At 39.9% G+C, this 15,517-nt stretch overlaps 1 protein-coding gene across 1 annotated transcript in view; it reads right to left on the reverse strand.

The window, feature by feature from the left end:
* The window catches only part of GRN (granulin precursor), a 117,765-nt gene that overhangs the window by 27,263 nt on the left and 74,985 nt on the right, over positions 1–15,517 (reverse strand). Inside the window, exons 22-24 of the mRNA XM_053699984.1 lie at positions 11,119–11,242; positions 3,473–3,570; positions 3,168–3,386 (exon numbers count right to left, since the gene is read on the reverse strand). Of these exons, the coding sequence (XP_053555959.1) occupies positions 3,168–3,386; positions 3,473–3,570; positions 11,119–11,242 (441 nt within the window). The remainder of the gene's footprint in view (positions 1–3,167; positions 3,387–3,472; positions 3,571–11,118; positions 11,243–15,517) is intronic.

Genomic DNA, 15,517 nt, shown 5'->3' on the forward strand with positions numbered 1-15,517 from the left:
GCAATCCTGGCAGTTTAGATAATACCTCTGTAAGGGTACGATTCATAACTGCCGCCATGTCTTGCAAGGTATACGCAATAGGAGCACTAGATGTACTTGGCGTCCCCTGAGCAGGATTTATAGGTTCTGACACGTGGGGAGAGTTAGACGACATAACTTCCTCCTTTTCAATTTCTTCTGGTGATAAATTTTTTAAAGCCAGAATATGGTCTTTGTAATCTATAGTAAAATCAGTGCATTTGGTACACATTCTAAGAGGGGGTTCCACAATGGCTTCTAAACATAATGAACAATGAGTTTCCTCTATGTCAGACATGTTTAACAGACTAGTAATGAGACCAGCAAGCTTGGAAAACACTTTAATAACTGAACAAGCAAAAAATAAAAACGGTACTGTGCCTTTAAGAGAAAAAAAAAAACAATCACAGAAACTGTAAAAATTTCGTAGATTTTACTGTTTTTTTTCACTGTGTGTATAATAGACTGAAATAGCATTGCACCCAATTGCAAATGGATGATTAACCCCTTAGTTTCAAAACCGGATAAAAAAAAAAAAAAAAAAAAAAAATGATAAACGTTTTGAAACAGTCACAAGCAACTGCCACAGCTCTACTGTGGCTCCTACCTGCCCATACGACTTTGGAAGGCACAAAAACCCTTTAGAGAGGTCCTATATGTTCAGGGGACTCCTTCAGGGAAGCTTGATGTCTCAAGCTCCAAAAACTACTGCACAATTTAGGCGCGAAAATAGGCTCCTCCCAACCTGTACTCACAGTGAGAGGGCCTTAAAAAAACTATCCCTAGGCAAAATCTAGTCAGCCATGTGGAAAACTGGGCCCCAGAATAAAGTGTCATCACCAAATTGTAATAAACGTTTATATATCTCAAGCAAACGTTATATCTATTCAGTAATGAGAGTAATTAACAAAAATATTACCATTTACAGCAAGAATGATACCAGTCACTATTAAATCACTAATCAGGCTTACCTTAAATAAATCTGGTATTGTCAGCATTTTCTAGCTTATCTCTCTAGAAAAATTTAAAACTGCACATACCTCAGAGCAGGAGACCCTGCACGCTATTCCCCCAGCTGAAGTTACCCATCTCTTCAGTTATGTGTGAGAACAGCAGTGGATCTTAGTTACAAACTGCTAAGATAATCAGAAAACCACAGGCAGACTCTTCAACTTCCTGCCTGAGGCTAAAATAGTACAACTCCAGTACCATTTGAAAATAATAAACTTTTGATTGAAGATAAACTACATTAATGCACCACATCTCTAGCTACTTCCCTTGTCGAGAGCTGCAAGAGAATGACTGGGAGGTGGCAGTTAGGGGAGGAGCTATATAGACAGCTCTGCTGTGGGTGATCCTCTTGCAGCTTCCTGTTGGGAAGCAGAATATCCCACAAGTAATGGATGAATCCGTGGACTGGATACACCTTACAAGAGAAACTAAGATCTGTGTAAATCTGGAGTGCTGAATATAATATGCTTATTTATTGGATATTATCTCAATCCACTGTATATTTTGTCCAATAGAAATTGATGAGTTGTTCGTATCAAATAGTGATCATGCCTCATGAGGGTTAATAAAAAAATTTTTTTGGCTGCTACACAACTCCTCCCTTTAATTTAGTTCTTCGAGTTCAAGGGGTTCCGTTTGAACCCATGCATTCCATAGACATTAAACTGTTATCTTGGAAAGTTCTATTTTTAGTTGCTATTTCTTCTGCTCGAAGAGTTTGAGCTTTCAGCGTTACAATGTGATTCGCCTTATCTTATATTTCATTCTGATAAGGTGGTTTACGTACCAAACCTGTTTTTCTTCCTAAGGTTGTTTCAAATAAGAATATCAGGAAATTGTTGTTCCTTCATGGTGTCCTAATCCTTCTTCTAAGAAGGAGCGTCTATTACATAACTTGGACGTGGTCCATGCCTTGAAGATGATTGATGAGTGCTAATGACAGCTCTGAGCCGTCACATATTGCCACCTTGAGAGATCTGGGGGCAGCATGATCAACACATTGTGGAGGAATATAAAATGAGGAAGAAGGCTTTAGAAAGTACTGAGGTATGCCAGTTTAATGCTAGAAGGGTAAGACAAGAAGCCACTGCAACTTTCAAGGCTAGTTATAATTAGAGTTCACTACACAGTGGCATGTTCCGGACTTGAACCACAGATCAGGGAGGGGGGGAGCACATGCAGAAATGTCCCAACACAATTTATTAGATGCAATACATATGAGGAAATCTTATAATATATAGAGATAGATACATCTCTATATCTCTCTGTGGTACATAGTGCCAATTAACAATACCTCCTACATCATATGCGTTTCGGCTTCTGCCTTTCTCAATGACGTAATATTGGCCAGTACTATGTGCCACTACTGTGTGTATCAGTTTTTATTTTGATACAGTTTCCACAGTTTATTGCATCAAATAAATTTTAATATAAAAAGAGAGATGCACTCAGCTGAGACAGAACAAAAGCGGGAAAAACTTCCGTGCCTGTTCATTTTTGGGTGCCACTCAGGGTGCATACTCTTAGCACACTATGCCCCTTCACAGAGAAAAAAATATCCTATAGCATATCAGTCTGACCCTGCCCAATGACAGTCCAGCACCGAAATACCAGGCAATTCCTCTCTGAACAAGAGAAACAACAACCCCAGACGATCGTTTAGGTCTCCCTAAGAGTAAAAGGGGGAAACCAGACGTTGGACTCCTTGCACACATGCCCTAGAGATATGCAACTGCACCTCACCGACAAGGCCCAAGAGATGCCGAAATGTACGTCTGGGGTTTGTTGGTCTTGTTCAGAGAATAATTGCCTGGTATTTCGGTGCTGGACTGTCATTGGGCAGGATCAGACATATGCTACAGGATATTTTTTCTCTGTGAAAAGGCATAGTGTGCAAAAAGAGACTGCACCCCGAGTGGCACTGGCCTTGTGGACAAGCACAGAAGTTTTTCTAGCTATTGTTCTGTCTCAGTGAGTGCGTCTCTCCATTTTCTTGATCAAATAAATTTTGCAACGTTTTATTAATGCTGAACTCTCATTGTTGATACTTTGATAGTTATAATTACTTTCATGCAAGTCAGTTTGTTAGGTTTGGCTTTCTATTTATGCAAGAAAATATCAGGATGGATGTAGCTAACCTCTTCCAGAGGGCAACAAGCCCAGTCTCCAGTCTCAGTTGGGCAGCAGGTGGTACCCTGGGCACAGCTGTATGTAGCATCACATTTCACAGTGTGGCTGTGCAAAGCTGGAGTCTTTTGAAACCAGGGTATGGAGAGGTCTCCAAGCACACATGATCCCTGGGCATCACATGAAAAGCCTTTAGGACAACAGTGCCAGTGGTCAGGACAACATACAGCCTGTTAGAAAACCAAACATGTAGTTAGCACCAATTAGTGCTTTGTTTTAATATTGTTAAATTAATTCGCACAAAAAAAAATCTTACCTCCTCTATAGGACAACAACCCCATGCGCCAGACTCCATACGGCAACACGTATTCTTGTCTGGGCAGACTGTGGTAGCGTCACAGGATACATTGCCAACTGAACAAAGAGCAGAGTTTCAATTAGGTAAATGGTGCTCTATATTTAGAGGACTAATATAAAACTAATATAGATTTTCTGTCTCATGTAGACAACAAAGCAGTGCTTAGCTAGCTCTGATTTGCATGCATATTTCTCAATAAAAAAGAGGAACACAATGTGGGATAAAAAAAAAAAAAAAGCTGTTCAAAGCAAAAGCTAAAAATTATGCTCACCTGATCATTTCCTTGGCAGTGAGTCCATGACGACATTCATAACCTGTGGGAATACTATTCATGACCACCAGGAGGCGACAAAAATAACCCAAACAAGACTTTTATACTTGGCTGAACTACTGGAGGGATATAGAAAAGATATATAGGGCAGGGGAAAAAATAAATAAAATAATAACGATAATATAGGGCAATAATATAAGGCACCCTGCCTGAAAACGCATCAACCATAACTCCCTAAACAAAGGGCACCCCACTCAATTGAGCTCTTATCTGATGACCGAGGCCAAAAGACCCCCAAAATAAGGAGCCAAGCCCATCTCTCACTGATCGTACACACAATTGTAACAACGCCAACTTCAAATGGCATAAATGCAATAGAACTGAAGCTCAAACCGACTTTGCACCAATAAAACAAAAACATGCCCCCTAAGGAGCAACTACTTGGGGCTGGTGTCCAGTTATTAAACCGAGGAAATGACAAAGAAAAGTCCCAAAGCCTAAACACACACAAACTAATTGGCACCAACACCCTCTTTGGATAACGATTCTTATAAATAATAAAGTAAAGATTCTCTACCTATGTCTTCAATTCAATTATATATTATGTATGAGTAGCTGAACAAGACCTTAATACAAAAAGGCACCAGCTATCCCTATAGTGCCAAATACATACAATGATTTATATGCAATTAAACAAAATATAATGTTTACAACTTTACCACTCCAATTTATAAGATCAATATGTGCCTTGAGTCCACTGCTGCTTATTTTTACCAAATGTATCCTTCACACCAAATGGGGTAGGGCAGAAACTTTCACTCTAAAAGAAAAGCGCAAAAGAGTCTCAAGTGCAATAATACACAACACTCGCAACTGCACTTTAAAGGTTACACTTACAATGTTTAATAAAAAATGATGCAGTTAAAACAAAGTCTTTCATCTGGTGAAAACCATATACAATGTTCCCTTTTTGGGTGCTCAATACTCCGCATTAACGGAGTTAAGTCCTTCTGACCCGGCTCCTCTATGCGATGCAATCTCGATGCTTCTTCCTGGCGTTCACCGGAACTGTAGCAATAGGAAAGGTTCGCTTTTAGAGCTATGGCTGCTCTGAATGTCCAAACTTAGGGAACTTCGCTTTTAGAGCTACGACTGCTCTAAACGTCCAAACTTAGTCCTGGATAATACTCTACGCGTTTCTTCCGCTAGCGTGCAGACTTTTTCAAAAGAGTTGAGTCTGGATAACCCAGTCCAATCTCAAGGAAAGAAAGAAAGAAAGAAAGAAAGAAAGAAAGAAAGAAAGAAAGAAAGAAAGAAGGAAAGAAAGAAAGAAAGAAAGAAAGAAAGAAAGAAAGAAGGGAGGAAAGAAAGAAAGAAGGAAGGAAAGAAAGAAGGAAAGAAAGAAAGAAGGAAAGAAAGAAAGAAGGAAAGAAAGAAAGAAGGAAGGAAAGAAAGAAGGAAAGAAAGAAAGAAGGAAAGAAAGAAGGAAAGAAAGAAGGAAAGAAAGAAGGAAAGAAAGAAGGAAAGAAAGAAGGAAAGAAAGAAGGAAAGAAAGAAGGAAAGAAAGAAGGAAAGAAAGAAGGAAAGAAAGAAGGAAAGAAGGAACGAAAGAAAGAAGGAAAGAAAGAAGGAAGGAAAGAAGGAAGGAAAGAAAGAAGGAAAGAAAGAAGGAAAGAAAGAAGGAAAGAAAGAAAGAAAGAAGGAAAGAAAGAAAGAAGGAAAGAAAGAAGGAAAGAAAGAAGGAAAGAAAGAAAGAAAGAAAGAAAGAAAGAAAGAAAGAAGGAAAGAAAGAAAGAAAGAAAGAAAGAAAGAAAGAAAGAAAGAAGGAAAGAAAGAAAGAAGGAAAGAAAGAAAGAAAGAAAGAAAGAAGGAAAGAAAGAAAGAAAGAAGGAAAGAAAGAAGGAAAGAAAGAAAGAACTCTGAACAAGCCCGAATAACAGGTCAGCCAACCTGAAGGGAGAAATAGTCAGAGATAAAATCCTCTCTAACCATTTAATATTCAAGCAGTTAAAGGGACACACTGAACCCACATTTTTTTCTTTTGCGATTCAGATAGAGCATACAATTTTAAGCAACTTTCTAATTTACTCCTATTAATTTTTCTACGTTTCCTTGCTATCTTTATTTGAAAAAGATATCCAAGCTTTTTTGGTTCAGGACTCTGGACATGACTTATTGGTGGATGAATTTATCCACCAATCAGCAAGAACAACCCAGGTTCACCATAAATGGGCCGGCATCTAAACTTACACTCTTGCCTTTTAAATATAGATACCAAGAGAATTAAGAATAGTTAATAGGAGTAAATTAGAAAGTTGCTTAAAATTGTATGCGCTATCTGAATCACAAAAGAAAAAAAAAATTGTGTTCAGTGTCCCTTTAACTGAAAAGTAACCAGATCCTGATAAAAGAAAGGGCCCTCGGACAACAAATCCCTGCGAAGAGGCAGTCGCCAAGGAAGTGCAGAGAACATACTCACCCAAAAAACAAAAAAACATTCTGCGAGAAGTATGAATGATCACCATTCCACTGTCTAAGCAAACAAATGAAACCAAGCAAATGGTACCTCCTTTCTGGACAATGACCAAGGGAAAACAGTCACTCCCTACCGAATTGACAGGATCCTGTAAAGCCTGACCACCAATGTCCTTGCTCCCAAGAGATGAAGCTAAAGAGTCAAGTTTAGGAACATGTTTTCCCAGCTGCGACAAAACTCTCCTAGCCAAATAAGCCACATCAGAAATTCTCAGATAGAAGAATGTGAAGAATAGCTTCCCTAACATAGTAGTTAGCAAAACTCAGAAAGCCGACCTTGTCCTGGATCTCTTCCAGAGTTGTTACATTCTTCTTCGCTATCAACCAGGATCTCGCAGCTTCTGAGACTGCAGAAATGCCCACTGCTGACAAATAAAGCACCCGCCTGAAGGGACAGCATCCTGAGATATTCCTCTAAGCCCTTTATCAGGAACAAGGGCATAAAAACCACAAGTTCAGCTGTAGGGCCTGCTCTTTAAGGTGAGAATGAAGTGCCATGCCACTGCATATTCCTCAGAACAGGATACCGAATTTCCTTTGTCTGAGATTTTCAACAGTTTATCCCCTCTTTCCCTAGAAACGATACAAGAGATAAAAGGGAAAAGCAGGGAAAGCGCCCAGCCTAGAACACTGTTTTTTTAAACCTGTCCTCAAGACTCCCTAACAGTCCAGATTTTCTGGATTACCTTGATGAGAGCAAATAAAATAACTGTCTACTAATCAGCTGATTATTTCACCTGTGCTCCAGTTCAGATATCCTCAAAATGTGGCTTGAGGACAAGTTTGAAAACCAGTGGCTTAGAATCAAAGTCCCAAACCCGTTCCATCTCCAGATAAAGCTGCCAGGGCGTCCAGGTTAGAAGAGATCCTATCTAGAAGAATCCAGAGCTGCTGTACATTAAATCCAGTCATCCCCTCCGACTCATTCTCCAGGGTCATCGGACACCAAGTCCTTCTCAAAGGCAACTGAAGTATCCGCTTCAGAAGGCTTCCTGGAAAAGATAGCCGTGATGTCAACCACCACACCCATGATCTCACTGGAGGGAAGTATACCCTCTCCCCCATGTGAAAACCGGACACCTTGCCGTCACCTAACTCATCCGATAAATCCGCCCACCAACAGACTCCCTCCAGCCGGAGTAGAATCAAATACACCACCCGGCCCTGATGCGACCTAAGAGTCCTATGTTGACTAGGTGTATAGCCTCTGTAGTCTAGGGCATGGAAGAGCCGTCAGTATCTACTGTAGACGACAAACCTGGTGCCGCAGCCTGAGCACCTGCCCCCTGATCTCAATATACGAGAGGTGAAAGGAGCATAGCGTGAATCCTCCTTTGGGGGACCCAGTTGATAAAACAGACTCTCCACGGAGTCAGCCATTGTGTATGAAAAATATTGAACAAATACACAGAAATTCAGTCCCGACACGCACAACTGGAAAGTCCTGTTTAGGGCACCTTACCAGACCAGTTGAGTCACGATGCCACAGCCCTCCCAACGAAACTACTGTGCAACGAACCTGGAGCGGAAATGGCACAAAACGCCATCCCCAGTGAGGCAGCGTCACCTCCCACCACTAAGGAATGCATGAGCACAAAGCCTGTGACCTGAAGTAACCAAAATGATCATAAGGGATAGCCTGTACACAGGGTGTTAGTGAACCATTCCGAACCTGCTTAGCTCTTGATACCAGGTGCCATCCGGTGTGTGTTGGACAGTATAATAGAAGGCCGGGATGACCAGAGTACCAGCCACAAGTACAGCTTCAGTACAAACACCTAGCCAGCGCTATAAGATGCTTCTTTAAAAAAAAAAAAAAAAAAAAAAAAAAAATATAATTACCAAGCTTGTCCATAGCCTGCATACCACCATGCCAGAGCACCATCCAGCTCTACCCGTTACACCGGGGAACCATGGTAAATTGCCATCTGTAAGCGGGTCATACATAACCCAGGGACAAGACATCTACCTCTTATTAGAGAAAATGCCATGAAAGAGGGGACAACTTACCCATACGAGTCTGATAACCGAGTTTAACACTGAGAAATTGGGGGGGGGGGGGGGGAAGTAGACTGGAAAGAGGCATAAGAAGCCCAGCATCAACTAATATTATATAGTCAGATTTATATGGGTATATGAACCCCAGAGCCAAATTGTGATAAACTACTTCTTTATTACAGAGCACCTTTTTCTGCCTACCTCCATGAGATGAGGTAAATAACTACTGGAGGGTAGGGGGAAGGGATATTTGTAGTCTTGTTTTGGTGTCTGACTCCTCTTGTTTTCCAGGAATAGTATTCCCTCAGGTTATGAACATCATTGAGGACTCTTACTGCCAATAGAAGGAAAACTAATTAAGATTAGCAGTTAAATATTTGAAAAATAGTGGACTTTTGAATTCCTGTTTAGCAATATTAAGTGGAGTCTGCACTATTATATTGCTCATTCAATAGTTGTAGTTTCTAGTAAACTATCGATAACTATCCCCAATTCACCTCAGCGGTGAGGAGAAACATAACAAAGCTGCGCCAATTGCTTTAAAATATTTTTGGTTTTTTTTTTTTGTTAACTGCTAATCTCATACTAATTTTCAGAATATAAAAAAATTATTATTATTTTTTTTTTTACTATGACAGATTTTTAGATTAGAATCTCAAGGTGTTTATTAATGTCCATTAAAAAAGTGCCATCATCTATATCTATATATTTTCAAGTCCTAAGCTACTAGACAAGACAAAATATTACCCCACTCCTTTCTGCATATTTAGCAACTGTGAAACACTTTTGTAATATCTACTTTATTATGGTATAAAATAAAACAATTATGCTACATACAATAAAGAAAAATAAGTTCATAGCAGTTAGAAACAAACTAGATGTTCTGGGGAAGAAAATAAACGGATAAAAAAAATGGAAGTTGTTGAATTGAGAAAATGCAGAGCGCTGACAGTCATGGAAGATCATAGCAGACCTGTAGATAGAGATATTTTTTTATTATCTCTCCCTTTTCGCAATTAACCATCTCTCAACTCCCTTCGATCTCTTTTTACCCTCTGTCTTCTCTCTCCGGCCATATCTTTCACCTCTAAGGTCTCTTCACTCTTTCTCCATTCTCTTTTAACTCTACCTTCTCCACTTTCACTATTCCTCTGCAATCTCTGCCTTGCTTAGGCAGTTACTTCTGAGAGGTTAAACAACAGACTTCAGACTCAAAGTTAACTAACTTTCACTCGCGTGTGTGCATACACAAATTTCCACTTGCCCACTAGCCATTTGCTAGAGAAAAATATAACTGTGGTGAGATAAATTTAGTGAGTGAAGTTGAATCAACATTCACTCACTGTGGGGTGTTGTAAGTAGCAAAGTTTGCACATTGTATTTGCAAAATGTACACTCCTACTGCAGCACTGACACATATTGGGCTATGTGCTAAAACTATTATCTGAAGGTATTAGGCCAAGTTATTTCTCTAGAGTTGTAGGGACTCCATTAGTGCTTAGAGTGTTACTTCTGAGAGGGTAAACAGGGGAAGAGAGGGATTGGAGAGGAAGAGTGAAAGTGGATAAGAAAGTTGAGTGGGAAAAAAAAAAAAAATTGTCCGGATTCCTGTGTGCTAGATATTGTCCTATGTATGGTTTTAATGTTTTAAATAAATATTTAATCCTTGGATCCTGCAGTCTCCTGTTCTCTAACTCGGGCGTTTTTAACCAAGAGCTCAGTCATTAGCTCTAGTATGTGAGTACGGTCCTTAGTAACAGCTTATTATTGATTCTCTATCACAGAACTCTAGGTCTTCTACGACCTACGGCAGTCAGCACTCTGTATTCTCTATGTTCAACAACTTTTTTTAAATCCAGCTGTGGCCTTCCCCAAAACCCCTAGTTTATGTTGCCAACTGCTATGCACTTATTTGTTAATTTATTACTGTACTAGTCCTAAAGCCATTTTTTGCAGTACAGCGGTCCCACCCCTTGCTTTCTCCCCCCTCTCCCTCTTTTGCTCCCCCCCTTTTGCTCTCCCATCTTTGTCTCTCCTCCTCTTTCTATTTCTCTCCACTCTCTCTCGTGCTGACCACGCCCATGCTCCCACCCGGCCACGCCCACTTTAGCTGCAAACAGCATGTCCGGTAAGGCCAGGTGTGTTTGTCCTCGTGCTGTCACTACTGCGCATGACAGCTTCGGACACATTTGGCCTTTTATATTATAGGATGTAGCATTATTTAATTTATGATATAAAATAAAAATAACTGCACAATAAGGTGTTTCACAATGGCTAAACATATGTGCGAAGATAGGTGGAGTAGTGGGTGTGGGCAGGATCAGAAGTGGCGAGTGACATTTTGCCTTGGCTAGTAGCTTAGGAATTATAAATAAATCTCCATCTCATCAAATTTTCATTTTTTATTACACACTAGCTACAAGCTCCTGAGTGTATCCTAAATGTGATTTTCAACAAAGGATACAACAAGAACTAAGCAAGTTAGATAATATACATTACATTTGAAAGTGGTTTAAAATGGTATGCGCTATCCAAATCAAGATGAAATGTTGTGTTCCACATCCCTTTAAAATACCCGCTTTTATAAACCGGTTAAATATAAAAAGTATCAGTCCTCTTTTTCCTCCCATACCAGTCACCTGATCCTCTTTCCTCATATTGACTTCTCTTCTACAAATCCTCTGACCCTCTATATCTGTTCAGATTGCCACAAAGCTTGGTTCTAGGAATAGTAATTCAAACCTCTGTCCCTCATCTAAAGAATGAAGGTACCATTGCATCAGGCAATTTCTATTCTCACCTTCATGCCTCATAGAGGGTGTTTTTCTGAACCAGGGAATGGAAACCTGTCCACTTGTGCAACTTTCTTCTGAGCATGTGTAACCATGGGGACAGCAATGTTCATGGTCAGGACAGCACACAGCCTGGTGAAGGCAGAGAGAAGGGAAAAACATAATTTATGTAAGAACTTACCTGATAAATTCATTTCTTTCATATTAGCAAGAGTCCATGAGCTAGTGACGTATGGGATATACATTCCTACCAGGAGGGGCAAAGTTTCCCAAACCTCAAAATGCCTATAAATACACCCCTCACCACACCCACAATTCAGTTTAAAGAATAGCCAAGAAGTGGGGTGATAAGAAAAAAGTGCGAAAGCATAAAAAATAAGGAATTGGAATAATTGTGCTTTATACAAAAAAATCATAACCACCACAAAAAAAGGGGTGGGACTCATGGACTCTTGCCAATATGAAAGAAATGAATTTATCAGGTAAGTTCTTACATAAATTATGTTTTCTTTCATGTAATTAGCAAGAGTCCATGAGCTAGTGACGTATGGGATAATGACTACCCAAGATGTGGATCTTTCCACACAAGAGTCACTAGAGAGGGAGGGATAAAATAAAGACAGCCAATTCCTGCTGAAAATAATCCACACCCAAAATAAAGTTTAAATGAAAACATAAGCAGAAGATTCAAACTGAAATAGCTGCCTGAAGTACTTTTCTACCAAAAACTGCTTCAGAAGAAGAACACATCAAAATGGTAGAATTTAGTAAAAGTATGCAAAGAGGACCAAGTTGCTGCTTTGCAAATCTGATCAACCGAAGCTTCATTCCTAAACGCCCAGGAAGTAGAAACTGACCTAGTAGAATGAGCTGTAATCCTTTGAGGCGGAGTTTTACCCGACTCAACATAAGCATGATGAATTAAAGATTTCAACCAGGATGCCAAAGAAATGGCAGAGGCCTTCTGACCTTTCCTAGAACCGGAAAAGATAACAAATAGACTAGAAGTCTTTCGGAAAGTCTTAGTAGCTTCAACATAATATTTCAAAGCTCTAACCACATCCAAAGAATGCAATGATTTCTCCTTAGAATTCTTAGGATTAGGACATAATGAAGGAACCACAATCTCTCTACTAATGTTGTTGGAATTCACAACACCGCCTTATCCTGATGAAAAATCAAAAAAAGAGACTCACAAGAAAGAGCAGATAATTCAGAAACTCTTCTGGCAGAAGAGATGGCCAAAAGGAACAAAAAACTTTCCAAGAAAGTAATTTAATGTCCAATGAATGCATAGGTTCAAACGGAGGAGCTTGAAGAGCCCCCAGAACCAAATTCAAACTCCAAGGAGGAGAAATTGACTTAACAGGTTTTATACGCACCAAAGCTTGTACAAAACAATGAATATCAGGAAGATTAGCAATCTTTCTGTGAAAAAGAACAGAAAGAGCAGAGATTTGTCCTTTCAAGGAACTTGCAGACAAACCTTTATCCAAACCATCCTGAAGAAACTGTAAAATTCTTGGAATTCTAAAAGAATGCCAGGAAAAATGATGAAAGACACCAAGAAATATAAGTCTTCCAGACTCTAATATATCTCCCTAGATACAGATTTACGAGCCTGTAACATAGTATTAATCACAGAGTCAGAGAAACCTCTTTGACTAAGAATCAAGCGTTCAATCTCCATACCTTTAAATTTAAGGATTTGAGATCCTGATGGAAAAAAGGACCTTGAGACAGAAGGTCTGGTCTTAACGGAAGAGTCCACGGTTGGCAAGAAGCCATCCGGACAAGATCCGCATACCAAAACCTGTGAGGCCATGCTGGAGCTACCAGCAGAACAAACGAGCATTCCTTCAGAATTTTGGAGATCACTTTTGGAAGAAGAACTAGAGGCGGAAAGATATAGGCAGGATGATACTTCCAAGGAAGTGACAATGCATCCACTGCTTCCGCTTGAGGATCCCTGGATCTGGACAGATACCTGGGAAGTTTCTTGTTTAGATGAGAGGCCATCAGATCTATTTCTGGAAGCCCCCACATTTGAACAATCTGAAGAAATACCTCTGGGTGAAGAGACCATTCGCCCGGATGCAACGTTTGGCAAGATAATCCGCTTCCCAATTGTCTATACCTGGGATATGAACCGCAGAAACTAGACAGGAGCTGGATTCCGCCCAAACCAGAATTCGAGATACTTCTTTCATAGCTAGAGGACTGGGAGTCCCTCCTTGATGATTGATGTATGCTACAGTTGTGACATTGTCTGTCTGAAAACAAATGAACGATTCTCTCTTCAGAAGAGGCCAAGACTGAAGAGCTCTGAAAATTGCACGGAGTTCCAAAATATTGATCAGTAATCTCACCTCCTGAGATTCCCAAACCCCTTGTGCCGTCAGAGACCCCCACACAGCTCCCCAACCTGTAAGACTTGCATCTGTTGAAATTACAGTCCAGGTCGGAAGAACAAAAAGAAGCCCCCTGAATTAAACGGTGATCTGTCCACCACGTCAGAGTGTCGTACAATCGGTTTTAAAGATATTATTTGAGATATCTTTGTGTAATCCCTGCACCATTGGTTCAGCATACAGAGCTGAAGAGGTCGCATGTGAAAACGAGCAAAGGGGATCGCGTCCGATGCAGCAGTCATAAGACCTAGAATTTCCATGCATAAGGCTACCGAAGGGAATGATTGTGACTGAAGGTTTCGACAAGCTGATATCAATTTTAGACGTCTCTTGTCTGTCAAAGATAGAGTCATGGACACTGAATCTATCTGGAAACCCAAAAAGGTTACCCTTGTCTGAGGAATCAATGAACTTTTTAGTAAATTGATCCTCCAACCATGATCTTGAAGAAACACCACAAGTCGATTCGTATGAGATTCTGCTAAATGTAAAGACTGAGCAAGTACCAAGATATCGTCCAAATAAGGAAATACCACAATACCCTGTTCTCTGATTACAGACAGAAGGGCACCGAGAACCTTTGTAAAAATTCTTGGAGCTGTTGCTAGACCAAACGGTAGAGCCACAAACTGGTAATGCTTGTCTAGGAAAGAGAATCTCAGAAACTGAAAGTGATCTGGATGAATTGGAATATGCAGATATGCATCCTGTAAATCTATTGTAGACATAATGCCCTTGCTGAACAAAAGGCAGGATAGTCCTTACAGTTACCATTTTGAATGTTGGTATCCTTACATAACTATTCAATATCTTTAGATCTAGAACTGGTCTGAAGGAATTCTCCTTCTTCGGTACAATGAAGAGATTTGAATAAAACCCCAGCCCCCGTTCCAGAACTGGAACTGGCATAATTACTCCAGCCAACTCTAGATCTGAAACACATTTCAGAAATGCTTGAGCCTTCGCTGGATTTACTGGGACACGGGAAAGAAAAAATCTCTTTGCAGGAGGTCTTATTTTGAAGCCAATTCTGTACCCTTCTGAAACAATGTTCTGAATCCAAAGATTGTGAACGGATTTGATCCAAATTTCTTTGAAAAAACGTAATCTGCCCCCTACCAGCTGAGCTGGAATGAGGGCTGCACCTTCATGTGGACTTAGAAGCTGGCTTGGATTTGTTCCAGACTGGAGATGGTTTCCAAACTGATACCGCTCCTGAGGATGAAGGATCAGGTTTCTGTTCCTTGTTGTGACGAAAGGAACGAAAACTATTATTAGACCTGAATTTACCTTTAGATTTTTTATCCTGTGGTAAAAAAGTTCCTTTCCCTCCAGTAACAGTTGAAATAATAGAATCCAACTGAGAACCAAATAATTTATTACCCTGGAAAGAAAGGGAAAGCAGAGTAGACTTAGAAGACATATCAGCATTCCAAGTTTTAAGCCATAAAGCTCTTCTAGCTAAAATAGCTAGAGACATATACCTGACATCAACCCTAATGATATCAAAGATGGCATCACAAATAAAATTATTAGCATGTTGAAGAAGAATAATAATGCTATGAGAATTATGATCTGTTACTTGTTGCGCTAAAGCTTCTAACCAAATAGTTGAAGCTGCAGCAACATCTGCTAAAGATATAGCAGGTCTAAGAAGATTACCTGAACACAAGTAAGCTTTTCTTAGAAAGGATTCAATTTTCCTATCTAAAGGATCCTTAAAGGAAGTACCATCTGCCGTAGGAATCGAAGTACGCTTAGCAAGAGTAGAGACAGCCCCATCAACCTTAGGGATTTTGTCCCAAAACTCTAATCTGTCAGATGGCACAGGATATAATTGCTTAAAACGTTTAGAAGGAGTAAATTAATTACCCAAATTATTCCATTCCCTGGAAATTACTTCAGAAATAGCACTAGGAACAGGAAAAACTTCTGGAATAACTACAGGAGATTTAAAAACCTTATCTAAACGTTTAGATTTAGTATCAAGAGGACC

This window comes from Bombina bombina, chromosome 1 (genome assembly GCF_027579735.1).
Source record: "Bombina bombina isolate aBomBom1 chromosome 1, aBomBom1.pri, whole genome shotgun sequence".
In the NCBI taxonomy this organism is placed as follows: Eukaryota; Metazoa; Chordata; class Amphibia; order Anura; family Bombinatoridae; genus Bombina; species Bombina bombina.